Raw genomic sequence first — 22,048 nt, forward strand, 5'->3', positions numbered from 1 at the left:
ACGCCGGTGCTGGACGTTTGTCTCTGCGGTCCTTGCGGCCCCAGTCGGGGTTGTTACGAAACGTCGCTCGGGGAGGTTTGCCTCACGCAAGCTGGCCGCCACTGTCCCGCGCGCTCATTAAATAATGCAGGAGGCCCGTGACACCGCTGTGCACAGGCCCGAGAGATGACGTGATCTCCAGCACAGGGAGAGACGAGCGGCTCATCATTAACACCACGTTTCAGCCCACTGCGCCGATAGGATATGATCAATAACATCCTGACAGATCCCATCTCTGTTCAGCGTCAGAACGGAAGCGTTAAACCGGTTTAAGGCTTAAAAAAATCTTAATAGAGAGGCTGGAAGGTTGAATCCAAAAGCTTTGATACAAAGAAAACAGAGTCTTTGTGATTCAGACTAATTGCAATTCACCCTGTTGTGATTACAAATGATCTGATTTATTGGTGATCTAAAACTAATCTCCCTGACAGGTGTCAGCAAGAAGAAGAAGATGAACCTGGGGTGCCTGGTGTTTACATCCTCTGAAATATTATGAGGATTCAAAACACTCTCATGCTGAAGAGATGTGAAAGGAAATAACTGGAATGGATCAGAGTTAAAGGCGACATTAGATCTGAACCTTACAGTCAGAGCTGGTTCCTTTCACAGCGTGAAAGTCACAGTGGAGTTTAAATCAATGTGCTCTGCCAAAGCTCAATATTAACAACAAAACCAATAAGTTTATAAGGAATTTATGAATGCTCAATAACTAGGTTATAAGGCGTTAATAGGAGTTTAGGTATAAAACCCTGTTTAGACACTGAAGCTGCTTCGCTGTTCAGCTAAATCCAGTGCTGTATTTTACATATTCAGGTAAATGTCATGTTTTGGAAGTTGCTCAGCTTTTAACTAGATGGCTTTTGAGGCCAAAACAAACAGACAGCCCACAAATGTTTGATTTTTAAAATCAAAACTAAAAGGACTACAGGTAAACAGTGAGAATGGAGAGATAAGTGTTAGCTCACCAGAAGAGTATTTTCTCATTTATCTCTGCTTATCAGTGGCTTACAGCTTCATTAATTAGTGCATTATTAACTATTTGTTGTTTATAAGGGTATTGTTATTGTAAAATGATGCCTATATTTCCTCTCTTCTTCGAGACCGAAGTAGCTTTTAGTGACTTGTAATTTAATTCCCTGTAATCTGATGTGCAATCCAAGGATCTCCAGCTCCTCACTGCTTGATTTTAAGCTTTTTTTTTTTACGAGGCACTAAACGAGATGAGTCCGGGACTACAAACTCCTCGCTGCTCCTCAGGAAACTGTGACTTGCTTCTTTTAAGTTTGAATCCACATCGGAACAATAGTTACTTGCAGCCATAATTGTAATACCCACTAAATTAATTTAGCTTTGAGGGAGGATGTTGAATGAACCCATCAGCAGCATGAACAATGCTGCAAAAGACGAAAGGTTTAAAAAAAAAAGCGATTCAGCATGTTTCCCTTCTTAAAAAAAGCGCATTGTCATGACTAATATCAGTTTTTTTCTTTTGGCTCTGACTCTGAGAAGTCTTTGAACTTCAGCTACACTTCACTCTCCTTCTTGAACTAATGTTTTGAACACCCCTCGTCCACATGTGTTTGTTGTGTGGCGGCTGCAAGGCGTCTCTTGTCTAAAGCCGCACACACAATCACATCTCCTGTTCTCTGGTTGGCATCAGGCTGCTTTCAGGTAATGAGATAAAGATGACAGGATTTTTTCCTGTATATCGTGTAATGCTTAACCCTCCTGAAGCCATCGTAACTGAAGAGAGGAAGAGAAGCCCTTTTTTACCTTCGGGTCCATTTGACCTAAATGCCACGGGAGGGTTAAAGTTCCTAATATTGAGATGATCGTTTAAATTGATTTGAACATGCATAATAATATTATTCCCTGTAAAACAATCAGTAGATAAGACAGCAGCCCCCATTCTTACAGTGGTGACTCTTGTTTTGTTCTCTCCTGCCTCTTCGACTGCCAGGTCAGTGTCCTCACCACTCTGGAGAGACGCTTCAACCTCCAGAGCGCAGACGTAGGCGTCATCGCCAGCAGCTTCGAGATCGGCAACCTGGCCCTCATTCTGTTTGTCAGCTACTTTGGCGCCAAGGCCCACCGGCCCCGCCTGATTGGCTGCGGCGGGATTGTGATGGCGCTGGGAGCCCTGCTCTCAGCCCTGCCAGAGTTCCTGACTCACCAGTACGAGTACGACTCGGGGGACTCGTGGCACGCCGAGGACGGCAGGGACATCTGCTCCAACAAATCCAGGTCGGAAAACCGAGACTCTGGGTTCAACTGCAGCAACCGAGCCAACACCAACATGATGTACCTTCTGCTGATTGGAGCCCAGGTTCTGCTCGGCATCGGGGCAACACCTGTCCAGCCTCTGGGAGTGTCCTACATCGATGACCACGTCCACAAGAAGGACTCCTCGCTGTATATAGGTGAGTCATGCTGTGCAGACAGAGAGACGCTCTCATCACTGGTGACTCTGATCACATTTATTGAAAAATCATTTATTGCTGAGGGATGATAAAAAAAACCCTCATGTTTATATTCCAGATGGCAGCAAACAGCTCAAGAGTTCATTAAAACATGGTCATATTAGAGGTTATACTTGTTTTAATAAATCAGGAAACATTTTGTAAAACAGACGTTTATGGTCTCATTTATTAAATTCAGTGCTTATTCAGCTCAGCATGGTGAAACAGACAATAACATAGAGAATTATTTAAATTAAAATACCTAAATTCTATAGTTCTCAATCAAAATAAATAGTAAGGATATAAATAATGCATTAAAGTAAATCTAATAAATGAGTTCTTCCAGAACCAATGTACTGAACCCAAATTATTACCAGGAGCATTTCTGCAAGTGTCCATTATTGTGGCTTTATGACAGAATTTGAGATTTTTTTGATGCTATGAAAAGAACTCTTCTTTTTGTGTACTAACACGCCAAATTCTCTGGTTTAACTACAAAAGTGAGACGCATGGATCAATGTAAGAAAAAATAACTTGCCCATCAGTAAATAAAAAAACTGACTATAAAATTCAAAGAAACATCATTTATAGTCAGAGCAAAAAAAAAAAAAATTCCTCCTGTTTATATATTTTTCTGTCGTGACTAGAGTTGAAAAGTATTTAACAGATCAGTTTGTGAAGGAGCACAAGAAAATAGTTTTCCAAGGTTTGTGTGTTTTTTTTTACAGGTGCAGTTTAAGGTTTTGCACATCTGTGTCGTTCTCAAAGCCCTGGCAGACTGATGTTTGCGCTTCAATCTGCACTACCGGCCAAACAGCGTCTTCCTGAGTTTATGCAGGTCGCCCACATTTAAATTAAGTATTAAATGTGCGTTTAGAGGAAAAACCTGCACGGGTTTTTGTAAATATTTACCCAGGCAAAAAGTGTCTGACTCTAAAAAACCAGGTGCCGTTCACGACAGATTTCGCCTGAAATATACAGCGTCTTCTTACAGCTGCTGTTGTGTTTGGACCAACGGAGAAAGAACAAATGAAGAAAAGCAATCTGATGTACTTTTTATGTCAGGAAATGTCAGGTCTAATTCATCCTCTGCCCCAGTGATAAGTGTGTGGCATTCTTACATCTACATATTAAGTGTCTAAAAAGTGAGGAACATAAAACATTATGATTACGCTTCACATCCAGCGGATGACAAACAGAACCCAAAGCGATTATCTCCTGGGAGAACATAGTGCTTAAAATACTTAGTTTATCATGTTAAAATAAGAGGACTAAAGTGATGATTGATGAAGCACAAAACTTCACTGACTGATTTAGAAACACCACCCTGAACGTGGTTCCTCACTGATAGACTGAGATGTTGTTTATAGAGGAGTGCCTCTGATTTTCATTCATTGGGATTCACAGCTCACCATGAGGAAAGAGTGTTCTTCTTTCTTTCTGTCACTTTTGTGTCTGCTGTGTTTTCGATGGACGGTCGTATTTAACTTGTGCAGCCACGACAATAGAGATCTGCTGCGCTCTGATGCAAAAAAGAGCACAGATTGCTCACACTTGGGCTGAAGTTGGAGCTAAAATGAGATGCTGCGTAACCTTAAGGAATTCACCTGTTTTTAGTTCTTCTTTTAGTCAAAAAAACATCATTCAGTTCTGACATACATAACATCTCTTTAGAAGCTGTTGCCACACAAAACTCAACTGATGCTGCTTTTTTAAGGTACTGATTGCCACAAACCTAAAGCTCGAAGCCGTCTGATCTGGCTTGTGATTGTGATCTTCTAAAAATAATAATCTAATTTCGAGATTCGCTTTATTTTCCCAGGAGATTACAAAGAAAATGGGGCACACATCCTGTCCCAGTCTGGGCCAATTTGTGACACATAGTAGCTGGAATTAGCAATTAGAAAAAGCGACCCACATTATTAGTAAATTATCATTTTCTCAGATGGCCTTTGGAATTCAAGCTACTGTTAAGCACTTTTTAGAAGCATAAATTGTGTCAATAAAAACCTGCATTTCCACACCACCAGCATCAGCTTGTGTTGTTGGCTGGTTTAACACCAGATTCTGAGCATAACATTTGTTCATTAGCATATATATATATATATATATATATATATATATATATATATCTGCAGAGGTGGACATCTTTTTATCTCATATCAGCAGTGTGGTTCTGGTCAACGTGCCACAACTGTAGTGGAACCTGTATGTTCTTGGTGGCAAGAACCAGATACTGTTCTTAACATTGTGTTTAATGTAGTTTTAATAACTTAGCACAAAAAGTAAAGAAATTTGTGTTTGGTTGATTATTTCTTTGTTGTAACAATGCTTCTTGGCAACAAATCTTATACCGATGGAAGGCCTGTTTGGCGCCACATTTGTAAGGAAAATGCATTTGTAGGTTGAGCAGCAGAGCTGTGGGTTGTCCCTATGAAGAACTTGCTGTTGTTTGGTGTTCTTTCCTAGATTGGATGAATGAAGTTTGAAAAAAACAAAACATATTGGGAGTTTAACAATTTAACGAACAGCAAGTGGAAGAAGCATACACAGCCACAACAGCTTTGCACCTCCTCCTCAGGCTGCTCAGCTTCTTGGTCATACACTTCTGTGGGATGGCATCCCATTCTTCAACCAGCATCTGTCGCTAAGACAGCCAATGTGGTTGTGCTGGTCACCCTGGAACGAACAAAAGCGGTTCCCACAGGCGTTCAACAGGGTTGAGGTCAGGACTGCAGGCAGCTCATTCCATCCTCTCCACTCCCAAACTGTGGAGGTAGTCTCTGATAAACTCCGCTCTGTGGGGTCAAGCGTTGTCATCCTGGAGGGCAGAGTTTGGTCCCAGACTGCAGAGATATGGGATTACTACTAGTTGCTCACAGGTGCTGACAATCAGGCACCTGACAGTCAGCACCCGGGGTATCAAAAGCTCAAAACAAGAGTCAATAGCAGAATGAGCTGTTTGTCAATGGCAGAGATTTGACAAGTTTTTCATGGATGCAACCCACATACTCAGCTCTGCTGCTCAACCCACAAATGCATTTTCCTAACAAATGTGGCACCATATAAGGGGAATAAACAGGCTTTCTATTGGTATAAGCTTTATTGCCACAATGTATTGTTACAACACAGAAATAAATGACTAAGCACAAATCTTCTTACTTTTTGTGCTCTGCTTAGCTGATCACAAATCTTTAACCTCTGACCTTTTTCTTCAACATGACATTCTCATTTAAAGAGCCATGGCTTACTCTTTTTTTATTATTTTTGTGACATTTTGCAAAGGAATAAAAATAGTTAAGTGGGAAAAAAACCCTTATGTAGTAGAAATTCTATACTGGTAAAGTTATGGGTATTATCCTGCCCCTTGTCATACAGTTTAGGTGTTCTTAAAGGGAGTGCTTTTTTTTTTTGCAAACGTCAGCAAACTTTCACCGTCCAGCAGAAGAGGACTGTGAGTTACAGTAGCAGCTAGCAGGTCGACATAACATGCATAATAGCCTGCCTGTCAAAACTGCCTCGGCAACAGTTCAGAGGCAGGCGCGGTGCCACTTCTGTTTTTCTCTCTGCTCAGCGACCTGCAGTTCGCCGATTTCCATCTGGGTACATAGAGAGACAATGGAGCTGGGGGGAAAAAAGTCTTCTCTGTTGCTAAAATTAGTGCAATGAATGCTGTGTTTTTAGAACATTATTATCCAACAATCAAACCTGAAATAAGTTAATCAGTAAAGCAGTAGTTGTTGACTAAACACAGCAGTAATTACACAGGCAGATGACTTCCAGCGGATCAGGATGACAACGCTTTAGTTGGGAAGTTTGCTACTTCACAATCATTCAACCGGACTCTCTGCAACTTTGTTATTTCTCTCCTGTCATTTTTAACAATCGGGATGCATAAAAGATCCAAGTGCCATTACAGCTCCAGCCAGTTTCATGTTAATGATGTTCAACCCTCCCTGTTTGCCAGCTGTGGTTGTTCCTAAAGGATGTTGGTAAAAAAGTGCAGCAGTTGTTCCTTCTTAAGGATGAGAGAGCAAAGTTAGACATGCGATGACCGCCTTTTGTCCCTTTTTTTGGTTTGGCCAAATTAAGGAAAACCTTTTAAATCCAGTTTTATTAAATTTTGCTGAGTATTTAAAAGGAATAATGTGGATCAAGATTACAGCTGTTGAACCTACATTCACAGGCAAGCTTAGTTTCTTTAATTTCATAAAGAAAAAAGAGTTAACAACTTCATTTAGGCTTTTACTTTGGTAGAAGATGTGCTTTTATTTGCCTTATTTTAATGTCATGTGCGTAAGGAGTGTATAGCGTTATGACTGCCATGGTTGCTCTTTTGAAGACCTTCTTTATTCTTTTCAAATGCCAGAAAAATGATGTTAATCTTAAAATTTCTCATTTTTTTTGAGTGAAATCGCCATTACATTAACCCTCTACAGTGATAAATAAATAAAGCAAAATACAGCCGTGGTTGGTTCTTTGTATTTATGATGCTTTAAATACAAAAGCATTATAAAAACCCACAGTGCAGTTTATTTGTTTTTAACGTTTTTGATGCTGCTGCGTGTTGTCCCTGTTTGCATTTCTGTGTAAAACTCTTTGTAGGCTGATGAAGCCTGGGCTTTGTTCTGCTTTCATCTGGTCAGTCTCTGCCAGCAGCACTGAGTGGAGAGGAGGGAGGAGGCGATGGACGGAGAATAAAGGAGACATCAGGCCAAATGAGGCGAGCTAGCTCAGCAGCATCCAACAGGCCTACTCAAATCAGATGCTTGATTATATATAACTGTGCTTTTATCCTGCTGTTTTGGAAAACTTACGCAGCCGGGGTGGGGGTGTCTTTGAATTTGCTGGCAGCTTCTTCCTGTTTCTCGCCTTAAAAATGGCCTCCAGATCGCAAAGAGAGACCCCAGTGGATGTGATAGCACAAACAATGAATAAAACAAGCATCTCAGCTAATACAATCCTGAGTGTTAAAACTCTAAATATATTGTATTTTAGTGCTCCTCCCCCCCCCGATCTGTTCAGGGTTTCTGTCCGTTGCTCTTTGATGATCCAGGCGTCATGATTACCATGGCGACGTCCTACAATGCTGCTGCTCTCGAGGCTCAGTAATCACACAGGGCTCAGTCTTTAAAAAAAACAAACAAAAAAAAAAAGCGTGCTCACGTGTTGTGCGCCGCTTGGTCACTTCTCCTGCTTCCTTTCTTTACCCGTTTGAAGGCCGAGCCATTGCTCAACAAGCTCGATGCGTGAAAGCGGAGCTGCTTTGCGGGGGGGGGGCACGGGGCACCCCTCAATAATGCAACGTGACAGAATCAGTTTAGCAAACATTTGTCCAAAGGATTAAATATTAAAGCAGCAGCTCTCCAATAACAAACAAGATAATCGAAGGAGAGGCTGCTCTTTTGTGGTCACATCTTCACCCACACGGATCAATACGACCTGAACGAGACTCTGAGGACACAGAAATTCTCCAGAGCAATCAGGAAAGCACCATAGAGCTGTTATTGTGCAAGTCTCCCAGCATGCACCTGGTCTCTTTCTAAGTGACACCTTGATTTTTTGATACATCAGCCGCTGTGCACCTTTTTTCTGTGTGTTTTCACACACACACACACCGTCTGCATCTAATTATTGGGAGCAGCAGATCAGGCTGCAGACTGGGGGAAAAAAATTAAAAACAAGAAACAGATGCTGGTTTTCAAATGACAAAAAAAAACAACCAAAAAAAACCAAAAAGGTATCTGTCTGATACCAAATTGAATATGTTGCGTTACACTGACATAAGTAAAGTTAAAGATGTCAATGCTGTCTCCTTTCTTTTCGAATCCCCCAAAATCTGGTGAAATTAATGTATCTCTCTGTGTGTTTGTTTATCTGTCTGTTAGCAAAATTTATTATAAACAACTGGCCAAATTTTAATGAAACCTTGAGAAAGTAATAATTGGAATAATACCTATGGAATTCGACTTGATTCAGGATGTCCGCCACCACTAATGAATCCTACCAAACACAAAAATGGCTTCAGCTCAGTCACTTCCACAGATATTGATCTAAAATTTGCTGTGGTAGTCGCTGAGGGTCCTCCCCAACACATACTCCGAACACTAGGAGATCTTACAAGATCTTTGTTTAAAGGTTCAGCATGTAAGCTGGCGGGTGACACGCATCCCTTCAAGGAATGCTACTTTTTTGTTTATTTATATTTGATTTGATATTTATACTTGTTTCAGTCTGAGTAGAGAGGAGGCCTCACACCAGGCTCCACATATCATTGTAAAATATCAATGTATTTATTTTTCCACTGGTTTTAAACGCTCTGCTGTGGTAGAAAATGGCCGCCTGTAGAGCGATAAACCTGCTCTTCGGCTGCGTGTCCTCCAGTGTCAGAGCCTGATTGGGATTGGATTATTGATCACTGTTCCTTGCTTGACTGATAGGCTGAAGCAGCTCAGCTTTCTATCTATTTATGTCACTCACTGAAGCTCAAACAAGAAAACACCTATTCTTTTTGTTTTGCAGTCTGTGTAGCCCCATAAAGTTTCAGCTTTACATGCAAGTACAGTTTAGTTTGTGCTGCCGAGTCATTGTTTGGGTCTTTGTAGTGGAAGATGTAATCTTGTCTCTTTGCAGTAAACACTTTTATATGCCTCAGCAACAGGGCAGGGCCGTCTTTAAAACAGAACCAGAGTTTTTATCTAAGCAAACTGTGTTGGACAACATTTCCTTAGTTGTGTGTCTGGTAACACTGGTCTGTATTGTTCATTGTTCAATGTAGAAAATACACGTTAATAATTAGGCTAAATACTAAATAATAGACTGTAAAATACATTTTATGAAAATGAACTACCAGTTTTGAGTTGGACAACCATGCTGAGAGGATTTTTTTAGGTTAAATACAAAAAAATAATACATGAGTGTGTTAAATAAATAAAACTTCAGGGATAATGGCGTCATGTTGTTGCTCATTTATCAAGTCCAAACTAATTGTAATCACAGTGAATTTCATGTTTATCACCTGCTGTTAAAAGGCAAAAGGTAGGCAATCATAGTTATGTGTGTGTGTGTGTGTGTGTGTTTGTGTGTGTGGACATGTACCAGTGTGTCTGTTAGCAAAATACTTCATGAACCACTGGATGAATTTTAATGACACTTTCAGAAAGTAACCACTGGATGAACATCTGCAATTGATAAACTTTTGAAGTCAATCCAATTCACAGCTAATCAACCTTAGCCAATGTAAAAAGGGCTGTAACTCAACAAGTTTAATAGCGATTGAGCTAAAATTTGATGTGGTAGTAGCTGAGAGTCATTTACAACACATAGTCTGAGCATGAAATCGCACATGACATTTTCAAGGTTTGACCAAAACTGCAACTTTGTTGTTCCTCAACATAAGATGGTCTTCGTTTAAAACTCTGCCATGAAAAATGCGTTCCTTTAAGGAAAGCTAGGCCTCTATTGAATGAAAGTTTTCACTACAGCTACGTAATATAGAACTGTATATAAAAGATGGATATAGTCATTGGTTTATGGATTACAGTACAAAGTGCTGCAACGAGATTACAGCAAATCACAAAACAGACGCGTGGAGTGCAGGAGGAGCAGTGTGTGAGGAGTCCAGCCTCGTATCATATCTCAGCCTCTATTCATCTCTGTAATGCATGTAATGAAGCGACGTCAGGCTGCAAGTTGAGAGTCCACTGCAGCAAAATGTTTTGACTCCACCGGGGTTATTACTCTTCCTCTGTAGGACAGCAGGGGAAGGAATGGACACTGACTCAGCACACGCTGTCCGTTCGGGCCGGCCCAGCCTGTTTTATGGGAACACCTTTGCCAAGATATGAAGGGCCTGCGATTGAACTGTGCCATAATGTGAGCCTGAGCATGAAATTATTCATGTCGAGGCAGCGTGACGAGGAAGAGGAGCCTTGTCCGACAGAGTGTGACCTCTCTGCCGCTGCTGTCTTTATTACCGCCGAGCACTCGGACACATTGTGGCGTTGGAATTACTACCAGCTGATGCATAATGTTCATCACGTCTGAGGGGGCCATTATTGAATCAGATGAGGTGGGGAAAGGGCGATAATGTTTTTGCCATTGCCTGTGTGCTCTTATGCATTCATTCGTCTGTACTGTTTGCAAAATATATCACGACTTACTGAATGGATTTTGGACCCCAGATTTGCTGTGGCAGTAGAAGAGAATTGTTTCAACACAGACTTCTAGAACAAGATTCACATACATTGACATATTTGCTTAAAGCCTTGGCATTATTTGTTGGCGTCAACCCTGTTTTTCTGTTAGCAAAATATCGAACCACATAAGTCAATAATTCTGGCTTGAAAGGAGGCGGGCAGTGTTTGTTCATTCAAGGAATGCTAGGCCTTTCATTTATTTGAAATGTATCAGAGTATCAACAAGCTCCTAAAATGTTCTACATGAATATTATTTACACACATGGCTTGTATTGCAATGGCCGATTAAGGAGTTTAAATCATTATAGATGCTATAATATGTAAATGAATAATAGATTGGCCAGAACAAACACAATTGTGGAGAATAACCTAAAAAAAACGAAAAAAACCCAACTTTTATCTGCCTAGATTTCCTAATAATGTTAGATATTTGAGTATGTTGCATCGTTTGGACACTGGAAGCGTATTTTTAGTTCATTCCAAGATGCAGTGAGTAATAAAACCTCCTAAAAGCGAGCGCGTGTCAAGCTGAGCCTGTGCTGCGGCGGTGTGTGCTTTATACGCTTCACAGTTTGACAGGAAGGAGGAAAAGTCTGACACAGCATCTGCACGCTGCCAGAGGTCTCTGTGGATGCTCTACCACCTCAAAGGCTCTCTGCCTCCCCGCGGTGACTGCGCCTTAATGCATGATTGTGTGAATTATGATTGTTTCCGTCGTCGTAGTTTATGCAGAGTTATTATGCGGTCGGGCGCCGTGAGAAAGAAGTAAACGCAGCACAGAAGTGAAATAGACCTTCAATTAGTTTGTTTGCCAGCAGAAATATTTCAAGCTTTATCTCTTCGCCCCGTCTCACAGGGGAGTTCATCTAGAAGGTTGCAACAAGCATTAGATTTTATTATTAAAGCTGCAGGAGTCAGGTAATTGATGGAGTCGATAGACATTTAAACCTACTTAAAATCCTAATAAGTTTCTTAACCTTTCAACATTTCTAGGTTTTTGTACAGCAGCACAAAACATTTTTAGTATTTGGTTCATTTCTGCTTAGTTTTCTTTTACTTTAATATCAGTTATGTTACCAAGTTTTCAGTAGATAATAATTGTGTGAAAGCAAGTCTTTTTATTACCCTAGAATGAGTCATTTGTAACCACCTTACAGTGAGTTTGACCTTTGGTTCGTCTTGTCTGTTGCATCATCATGTCACTAAACTAATATGAACAAAACATTATATCGTATTTTCCAGACTGTAAGGCACACTTAAATGCCTTAAATTTTCTCAAAAAACGACAGTGCGCCTTATAATCCGGAGCTCCTTACATATGTAAGAAGTTATAATGTTTTAGTACGACTTTGGCAAACTACAAAGCCACACCGCTTGCAGCATTAAGGCTCAGTTATAGTCGCACATCAGACCTGAGCGAGCGGTGGAGGCGTTTATTCTTGACGCTTACGTCGGTGCAGTATTCTTCCGTGAGTTTTGAACCGTTTGATTATCTTTGGGATCTTTCATAGAGGGATCATAAAAATACTGATACAGGCGAACCAGCTCTGCTAGAGCAGCGAAATCATCCATTTTGAATGGAGCGGGGCGCGTGCAGTCTGCTACAAAAATTGGGAGGTGCATGACGATGCACCTTATAGTCCTGTGCGCTTTATATATAACAAAAGTTCGGAAATGGACCATTCATTGACAGAGCGTCTTATAATCAAGTGTGCCCTACAGTGAGAAAAATATGGTAATTTAGGGTTGAGTTCTGTTTGTGCTGCTTAATATTAGATTATTAGTGAAATCCAGTAAAACCCTTTAATCTCTGCAGCTCAGAGGGTGACAGCGGGAGCAGTTTGGATCCTCGGATTCAGCTCATCAGAACTGCAATGCCAGGTCCTTAAAGAGATAGTTCCAATCTTTTAAAAACAAAGGGTTTTGTGGAAATGTTTTGAACACACAGTATCTTACCTGCTGTAGATAGCACTTTGAACAGCCTCAAAATGTGCACATTGTATTTTAGTTGTCAGTTTAAGGTAACTCATATTTTAGTAGTCAGAATATACATAAAATTTGGACAGTAATTATATTAGAACAAAGTTTGAGTCAGTTTTTCTGACAGATGACATCTTAATCCCGATATTATTTACCTAAGTGAACCAAACACACAAAATCTGAGTCATGCTGTAGAGCTGACTGAACTGGTAAATGTTTTCCTGTTCAGGTAAAACCTCAATCCCTCCACATGTGAATCTTTTCACTGCTTTGAGCCCTCAGCTGTGTCTCTAAGGGTTCAGCTGTTGAGTCGGCACATTCAGACGGCGGAGCGTCTCCCCAGATTGGTGTCAAACAGCTGGTTTCGCAGAATTATTACAACGAGAACAAAACTCACTGCACGTCTCTGCCATCGCCGTCCAGCCATGTGTAGTTTATTAGTGAGTCCGGTCAGACCCACATTACAGCTGAACACTGGTGACCGCAGCAGCTGGAGACCAACATTTTCCACTGATCCACTGACATGTTTGTGTGGCACACAGTATAGATTAGATGTCTGGTGTTTGTCTATGATTTGACCTCTGTGGAGCTCACAGGAAGTTACAGGGGGATGTCCATCGGTTGGCTGGTGAGTCGGCCCAGCTGTGTCCTCCTCTGTCGCCTGACTTCAGCCCCAATTGTCAGCACAGTGTAGTGTAACAGCAACTAGCTCTGTTTAAAGGATCTTCCTGCTATTTTTAGAGCGGGTGGGTTAGTGTCTCCAGATAAAAATGTCAACAAAGCAACAAAAAATGTCTTCCAGCAAATTATTCCACAAGAAAATCAGAAAAAGTTCTTATAGAAATTTCACATTTTTGCCACTGAATCAGTTTTCTCAGGTTTAAGACTCCATGCAGCATCTTTAATGTAGCATTTTTAATTTACTATCTATCTAAGCAATGAACAAATTTAGCATTAGCTCTTTTACTTAAAGCTCCCATGTGACAAAGTAAAGCTGAGTATTATGAAACTAATCTGAGTGAGTGATGCTGGAGATAAAACCCTTCCCTGGCTGTAGATGACTCCTTCACACTGAAACTGCACTTTTCCCTCACAGCTCAGAACCTGAACGTGCAGGAATCATAGTTGGATTATAGTAGGGTTGTTGTTCTACTTAACTGCATGTTAATGTGTTTGACATCATTTTTATCAGTCAGTGCTGTGTAAATCTAAGAACTCTCATGATTCAGAGCATCAAGAGAAGCTTCAAAACTGTGTGTGTAAGAAATCTGTTTCTGATTTAAATCGATAATTGCAGAGGTCACTTGGTGATCCCATGTCATGGTTTTTTGTTTCAAACACTCCTTTTAGCTCTTATCTGATCATCCTTCACCTTCTATTGATCTCTTATAGAAGACATTGTGATTATTGACACCCCATCTGAAACCCCCGCTCTCAGGTTTAAGGATCTACGGTGCGATGAGCGCAGCTGCTAGAGGTTACTTCTTAAAACTGTGAAAATGAAAATGTTTGTTTAAGAGCCTATGAGGAGAAATGTGTAACAATATGAAACATTCTGTAAATGAAACGCAGCGTCGTTCGGTCACAAATGGCAAGGAGAAATCGTCGACTTTCCTCCCGTCCTACATAATGTAATTGAGCTTTTCCAACGATTCGAGCAGCAGGCTGTTCTTACAGAGGAGTGGACTGAACCTGCTGTTCTGGTTTTTGGTGACACTTCCCGGGCCGCTCTCAGCTGGGACCGAAGCACAGCAGCTTCTTGTTTTGCTGCCGTGTATCACTGTCTCGCTCTTCTGTCATTTCCTGCTGGATCACATAAGATGCTGCCGGACGATGGGGTCTTACATTAGTGTGTGCGTGGGACACATTTGATAAAATACAGAGCTGAATAAAAATAATCTCTTTTTTTGACTCCTCATATTTGAACGATCGTCCCAGTCTTGATACAGTGCTGCCCTCTAGTGAAACACAACAGTGTGCTGATTGCTTGGTGTTCACTTTCTGACCCTCTCTGATATCCTGCTTGTGTAAAACGCTCATTTTTACTCGTTCTGGACCTATCTTAGTGTTTACCGCGCTTTTTTTTTTGTTTTTCAGGCATCTTATTTTCAACATTAGTGTTCGGCCCAGCCTGCGGCTTCATCCTCGGTTCTGTCTGTACCAAAGTCTACGTTGATGCTGTCTTCATCGACACCAGTAAGTTTGTAAAAAACAAAGAAACTAAAGAAATTACTTGATGTAACATTTCAGACGAACACTTTTTGTTGACTGTTTTACCACAGAGGCATGTTTTTTTTGTTGTTGTTTTTGTTTATGTTATGTTTTAAATGTTGAGAAACTGATTTTTTATGGTTTAATTTAAAACCTAAACCTTGAAATCATTTTTCAAGGTAAAGCGATCTTAGTTAAAACTCTGAGCTGAAAAGCAGCGGGGCAAGCTGCATTCCTCCAAGGAATGTCAGACCTTTAAATGTTTCAGCTTTTTCCTTACTGATGAGAAATTTTTCCAGATTCTCTGAATTTTTAAATTGTCCAGTTCATTGAAGAAGTTGAACATTTTTCGCAGAGAAACATTGCTGAAATATTTGCACACACACTCTCTCACAGTTTGGCTCGGCCTTGGATATAATTACTAGATGAATCAGCCTCTCTTGAACACATTTTAAATCAACATTTGGTGCTGATTATTTGCCAATTATCCTAATAAGTTGGAAGCTGTTTCATCCAGACTTTTTTTTTTAGTATAACACAACTTCTTCAGCCTTTAACTGGCCCTGGTTCAGTTTATCTGGGAAATGTGTTACTGGCATCTTAATTAAAGTGAACCTCTGTTTTTGAAAGACAAATTTTATTTTATTTTTGTACTGTTTATGGTAAAATAAACAGTTTAAGTGATGATTTGGGTGACTGTCGTTACACAGTGCCAGTATTATATGTGTGAACAGGGCTGTAAGACTTTAAGACTTCTTTTTTCTTTTACCTTCAGGTACGCTGGACATCACCCCAGACGACCCTCGCTGGATCGGGGCCTGGTGGGGGGGCTTCCTCCTTTGCAGTGCCTTACTCTTCCTGTCGTCCCTCTTCATGTTCGGCTTCCCCCAGGAGCTGGACGAGCAGGACATAAACGGTGGAGGGGAGAGCGAGCAGGCCATGCTGCCTTCTTCTCTGAGCCAGGAGAGCCAGGGCTCCAAACCCAACGGAGCCATCCGAGGCTTCGACATGAACAGTGGCCTCTCAGTCTGGCAGCATCTGAAAGGTAAGAAGCTGAAGATTAGAGGAGGTGCTGTGGAAAACCAATTGACTGGTGATTGATTGTTGTCTACTTTTCCTCTCTTTTTGTCTCTGACTTCTAACCCAGTGATCCCCCGGGTGACCAGGCACCTCCTCTCCAACCCCGTGTTCAGCTGCATCACGCTGGCGGCCTGTATGGAGATCGCCGTGGTGGCTGGTTTTGCTGCTTTCCTGGGAAAATACCTGGAGCAGCAGTTCAACCTCACCACCTCCTCAGCCAATCAGCTGCTAGGTACGCTGCTCACTTTCTGTGCTGAACTGTTGGCAAGTCAGGAATTTTCTACTAAACCGTCAGAAAAGAAGGTTGATAGATAAGGAATAAAGCGAGTAGCACAAAAACAATAAAAACGTAAACAACAAGGGGATAAAAATGTATAATGACGAATACATAAAATAGCATATCAATGCACAGAAAGGTGGAATTATATAAAATAAATACAAATGTTGGGGGAAATACTTTTAGCTTTTGCTTTATTTCTTTGGACATGTTTGTTATTCATGATTTTTATGTTTTGAATTAGTTTAATCTATCTGCTCTTTTCATATTCTATTCCTTCATTTTGCCTTTTCTTAATATTCCTCCAATCCAATCAAATCCAACTTTATTTAAAACACTACAGCGGACCACAGTTCTGTTCTTAGTCAACAATGAAGCTTGACTCACATAAGACAAAAAACATAGTAAGACACATAAGATCAGATACATGAGAAAAATAAAATGGAATAAACTTTTTACAAAGTGTTAAAAGTGAAGGAAAATAGGTGGGTTTTAAGGAGAGTTTTAAAAGCAGACAATGGAGAGATCTGTCTGAGCTGGATGTGGAGGAGCTGCTACACTAAATGCTCGATCCCCCCTGAACTTAAGCCTAGATTTAAGGACTCTAAGGAGCAGCTGGTCAGCTGATCTGAAGGAGCGGGTGGGTTATGCAAGGGTCCTCATCAAAGGTGACAAGCAGAAACCAGGATCTGGTCATGAACCTACAACCTTAGAAATCAGCTACTTTAAAACCCTCAGCTGTGGTCCCCACTCCCCGTCGGAGTAAACAAGCATCTTCTAGGTTAACAACCTCAGTGTGGTGAAGTGTAGGAACAGAGCGATATATTCACTACAGTAATATGTAGAACTACTTAAGTATCAGACTTTGTGCAACGTTAAACAAGAAAGCAGCCGAAGGACATGTTAAAAAATAAAGAATACAGGCATTTTAAATGCTCTCCAAGGATGAGGGGAGTTCCAAAAATGAGGCTAAAGGTTTTACTGAACTGCACTGTCAGACCTCATGTCAATAAAAAAAGTTTAGGCTGCTGTGATTCGAATCAGTGGATTGTCAGGATGCTTCATGAAAGTTTTTTTCTGTCGTTTAATGTTTTTTGAAGCTGATTGTACCTGCTGTGGTCACTTTTTTTTGTAAAAGGATCCATGTTAGCCATATCACAAGAATCAAAAGTTTCCAACAATCTGTTCTAATCAGCACCAATTAGGCTGAACGCACAGGTTAAGGGTCTTTCATTGTTTTTTAGCTTTCCTGTTTCTTTGTTTTTATTTATTCATTGTCATATGTTATTGATTTTCCTGCTTCTTTAGCAGTTTCTTTTGTTTTTTTCTGTTTGACCTGATCTGATTTTTGCCGTTGCTTCTCCAGGTATGACAGCCATCCCCTGTGCCTGTCTGGGGATCTTCCTAGGGGGCCTCCTGGTTAAGAAGCTGAACCTTTCGGCTCTGGGTGCCGTCCGCATGGCCATGCTGGTCAACCTGGTGTCCACCGCCTGCTACGTCTCTTTCCTCTTCCTGGGCTGTGACACGGGACCCGTCGCCGGGGTCACGGTGGCCTACAGCAACGAGTAAGACTAACACCCGACTAATGAGACTCTCTTCGTCTGCAGGTCCACGCAGGATCAAACCGTGAAGTGGAAAAATCAATCGAAAGTTTCCGCTGGCTGATGTGAACATTGTATATGGACTGTACGTGCTGCATAGTTCCCGACATAATGTTTGACCTCCTCTGCAGGACGCTGCGGTCCTGGCAGCATCCCGAGTCGCCCTGCATCAGTAACTGTAACTGTTACACTGCCTCGGTGAGCCCGGTTTGTGGGTCCAACGGAGTCACCTACCTCTCAGCCTGCTTCGCCGGCTGCACCAAACCAGTGAGTGAACGCAGAAAGAGCCTGAACAGCCGCAGATAAATAAGGAACACATTAGGTTACATCTCTTTAACCACAGCGTCTTTCGTGTTTTTGCCAGAACCTGAGCAGCTGTGCGTGTGTATCCAGCTCCAGTGAAGATGCCGTGGCTTTACCGGGAAAGTGCCCGAGTCCCGGCTGCCAGCAGGCCTTCCTCACTTTTCTGTGCGTTATCTGCGTGTGCAGCATGATCGGAGCCATGGCTCAGACGCCCTCCGTCATCATCCTCATCAGGTACGTGGGCCAGTGAGCCCACAAGAGGGAGCTGTTGGCATTTGGAGCCGATCCTGAAACATACAGTAGAAGAGTGATTTATCACGGTGACAGTCACACAGAGAAACCCTGGCTCAAAGGGGAATGCTATCTCACATATATGGAAGAGCAGCCAAGGTCCGGAACAGAAAGTGTAACAGATGTTTACAGATAAAGATAGATAGTTGTGGTCATATGGGTCTCTCAGCTGTGATAGAAATGTGCATGCAGCAGAAAAGTGTAAATGTAAAACCTATCATTTCCAAAAAAAAAAGACTCCTACAAACTGAAAATGCAATAAATTCATGGCTTGTGACTGGTGATCTGTACCGATCTCTCCCCCGTTGAATACTGGAGATGAACATCAGCTCCCCCTGTGATCCTAAACACGTTCATGCAGTTAGAGAAAATGGTTGGCTGGAATGGAAGGATATTATAAGAGGTGACGCAGAGCCCTTGATGGTGACAGAAATATTTAGGTGTTGTTGCAATAAGTCCGAGTCAGCGACAGAAACCTTGACACAATGTTTAGATTCAACACACACTCACACGTTCAGGTGTTGTTAAAATTAAAAGAGATTTTTGATTCCAAATAAAGCTGTAACAAGAATTACAGCCCAACGTCTCTTCTCTTTCAGAACTGTCAGTCCGGAGCTGAAATCATACGCTCTTGGAGTTTTGTTCCTGCTCCTGAGGCTGATAGGTAAGACTTTAACTCTCACCCTCCACGGCAAGGCAACAGGCAGGCGATAACGTTGTTGCTTGTGTGTGTATCTGTGTACATATATTACTCACAGTCACAGATGTACATCTACAGCTTCTTAACTTTTGGAGTCAACCCAATTCATTATGGCTGTCACAGCTAAGTAAACAAAAAATGGCTATAACCAATTTTACAGATACTGAGTTAAAATTTCATCTGGTAGTAGCTGAGAGTCATCCCCAACATATATTTTGAGCGCTAACATGTCACGCAAGAGCTTGCAATATTGTTTGAGATTGAACATAAAATTTCACGATTTGACCATAATGACTTGGTCGATTCGTAATATAAGATGATCTGAGTGTAAAACTGAAAGGTGGTGGGCGATATGCATTCCCTTAAGGAAATCTAGGGCTTTAATTTTCCACATATTTGTATTGTATTGTTGCACGTTCTTCAGTAAGTCACTGTTTAAAGCGTGTTCCTGTTGCTCTGTAATTTAATCGTGTGACACAAACGTCAGAGCGATTCACGGTCAGAACCAGAGCTCAGACCGGTACTGATCTTGACCTTTTTGACCTGCTGTCTGTCCCCGACACCCCGCTTGGTCCAGGCTTCATCCCTCCCCCTCTGATCTTCGGGATGGGCATCGACTCCACCTGTCTGTTCTGGAGCTCCGTCTGTGGCGAGAAGGGGGCCTGCATGCTGTACAACAACGTGTCCTACAGGCATCTGTACGTCAGCATCGCCATCGTCCTCAAGTCCACGGCCTTCGTCCTGTACACCACCACATGGCAATGCCTGAGGAAGAACTACAGGAAGTACATCAAGAACAGCGAGGGCTACCTGACGCCCACTGAACTCTTCGCCTCCAACGTGACTCTGGACAATTTGGGCAAGGAGATTACCCAGAATCCAACCAACAGGACAAAGTTCATATACAACCTGGAGGACCAGGAGACGTGTGACAACATGGAGTCGGTTTTATAGTGGAGATCTGCAAGTAGACAGCAGCAGCTATTAATGTGCAGTTTGGTGTTGTATCTGTCTAAAGCATCATTCGCTTTAAGGGTCCTACTCTCTTTCCACCCAAACCATCGGACCCCTTGAGAATTATGAAGAAGACGATTGCCAAAATACTCTATCCATAACTTTTCAAAGTCATAGTGGAAATCAACTGGATTAGGAAAAGGGCGTTTAGTAATTTGGGGATATTCTTCTTCTTTAACATCAAAAGAAAATGGACAGCGATGACAAATAATATTAATAATAATAATAATAATAATAATAATAATAATACAACGCTATGAGGTTTAGACTTGACCAGAGCTTTGCCAGGTAGGTTATTTACCTGCAGTATTTCTCAGGTGTGGTTAAAAAAAAAAAAAAAAAAGATGCAAAAATTACTTTTAACACACGTTTCCTCATCAGTTTAGTGCAGTTTGAAACCCTCTTGAAACTTCTTGGCAACCCAGTAGGATTCTTAACAAACTTGTTTAATAATAACCAACTTAACTCTCCTTTGGTTTCCACTTAAAATATAAAACAATTTCATATATTTTATCATAAGAAAACATCTCTGGAGCAGTGGAAAATGAATCAAATCATGTGGTTAAGAAAGTTACAACAGTAAGTTTGTTAGTTTAGTGTCTTAAAAATGGTTGAGAAGTAACAATAACATCAGTGATTAACAAAAACATTTTTTTTTAAAGTGATGTTTGCCAAAAATTATTTAAAATGTCAGAAGTGACTTAACCTAATTAGTTTTTTTTTAGCATTTTGAGCAAATGCCAAATGAAACTAACTATCCTGATTACAGGATCACAGGACTTCCTTCCCTTTTTAACTAAAGTGATAGTTCAGATCTTTCACAATTGTTTGTGGAAACGTTATGAACAGTCAGCATCTTACCTGTTGTAGATAGCTGTCTGAAGGACCTCAGTTTGGGGACTCAGAGCTTACGTCTGACCAGATTGATGGCCAGAATTAAACTCTGAATGACTTCAGTGTGGAGAAACAAAGACCTATCTACAACAGGTAAGATGTTGTTTATAACCTTTCCACAAAACACCACTTCAAAAATGAAAAAAATCTGAACTATCTTTAACAAAAGAGAAAAAATGCACATTTTAATGGGGAGAATATAAACTTTTAATTGGCTCCTTGAATGAATGTTTCTGCTCAAAGTGAATAATGTCGCCTGTTTGAACAAGGCAGACATGTTTTCTGTACCTCTGTCCGCGTCCGTTCGGTTGGATGGCTTTCAAGCTCCTGGTCTGACTGCACAAGCACGACAAATGCCAATTGCTAATTGATGCAGTTTAATATAGGGGTGTGATTTCTCTGTGTGAAAGCATCCTGAAGCAGGTATTAATAGATTACACAAGAAGATGGTATTTAAAATAAAAAAACAACAACGGGACTTTAAGGCTCCCCGAGGTGTGTGAGTGTGTGGAGAGGACGTTCTCACCAACACCACTTACCAGGAGTAAAGCTCACAGTATGAGAGGACAGACTACGGGTGAAGGCGCTTAATTTGAACACCAAATCAACACAATGAGACCTCTTGATTATAGTACTTTAGCTGTCAGTGAACACAGGATCCTGCCAGAATTAATTGAAATGCATGCTGTTGATGCATGCAAATAAAAACCAGAATAAAGTTAGAGTTGCACAGACTATGTGGTTAAACATTTGACACAAATGGCCTCTGATTTGTGTTTCTGACTATAGAGGAGCTTTATAATGCATACTGCATTGAGATGCTGACAGTTTTTATCTTTATTATACCTCTGCTGAGTCATAATCACTCACACTGAAGTGATTTAAAGGATTTTTGTTATTTTGTAAATCTTATTAATTTACTTTCTTCTGCAGGAAACAAATGGGCTGCTTATTGTTTTACACATATAGATAATATATTCTACTATTTGTCGGACTTACTC

General features: G+C 41.1%; 1 protein-coding gene across 1 annotated transcript in view; it reads left to right on the forward strand.

Moving 5' to 3' along the window:
• The window catches only part of LOC108241590 (solute carrier organic anion transporter family member 3A1), a 21,293-nt gene extending 1,167 nt beyond the window's left edge, over positions 1–20,126 (forward strand). The window contains exons 2-10 of the mRNA XM_017425867.3: positions 2,000–2,459; positions 14,774–14,872; positions 15,663–15,932; positions 16,035–16,199; positions 17,611–17,809; positions 17,977–18,112; positions 18,210–18,382; positions 19,039–19,103; positions 19,717–20,126. Coding sequence (XP_017281356.1) covers positions 2,000–2,459; positions 14,774–14,872; positions 15,663–15,932; positions 16,035–16,199; positions 17,611–17,809; positions 17,977–18,112; positions 18,210–18,382; positions 19,039–19,103; positions 19,717–20,093 — 1,944 coding nt within the window. The 3' untranslated portion in view covers positions 20,094–20,126. The remainder of the gene's footprint in view (positions 1–1,999; positions 2,460–14,773; positions 14,873–15,662; positions 15,933–16,034; positions 16,200–17,610; positions 17,810–17,976; positions 18,113–18,209; positions 18,383–19,038; positions 19,104–19,716) is intronic.
• The last annotated feature ends 1,922 nt before the right edge of the window (positions 20,127–22,048 follow it).

This window comes from Kryptolebias marmoratus, linkage group LG15, assembly GCF_001649575.2.
Source record: "Kryptolebias marmoratus isolate JLee-2015 linkage group LG15, ASM164957v2, whole genome shotgun sequence".
NCBI lineage: Eukaryota > Metazoa > Chordata > Actinopteri > Cyprinodontiformes > Rivulidae > Kryptolebias > Kryptolebias marmoratus.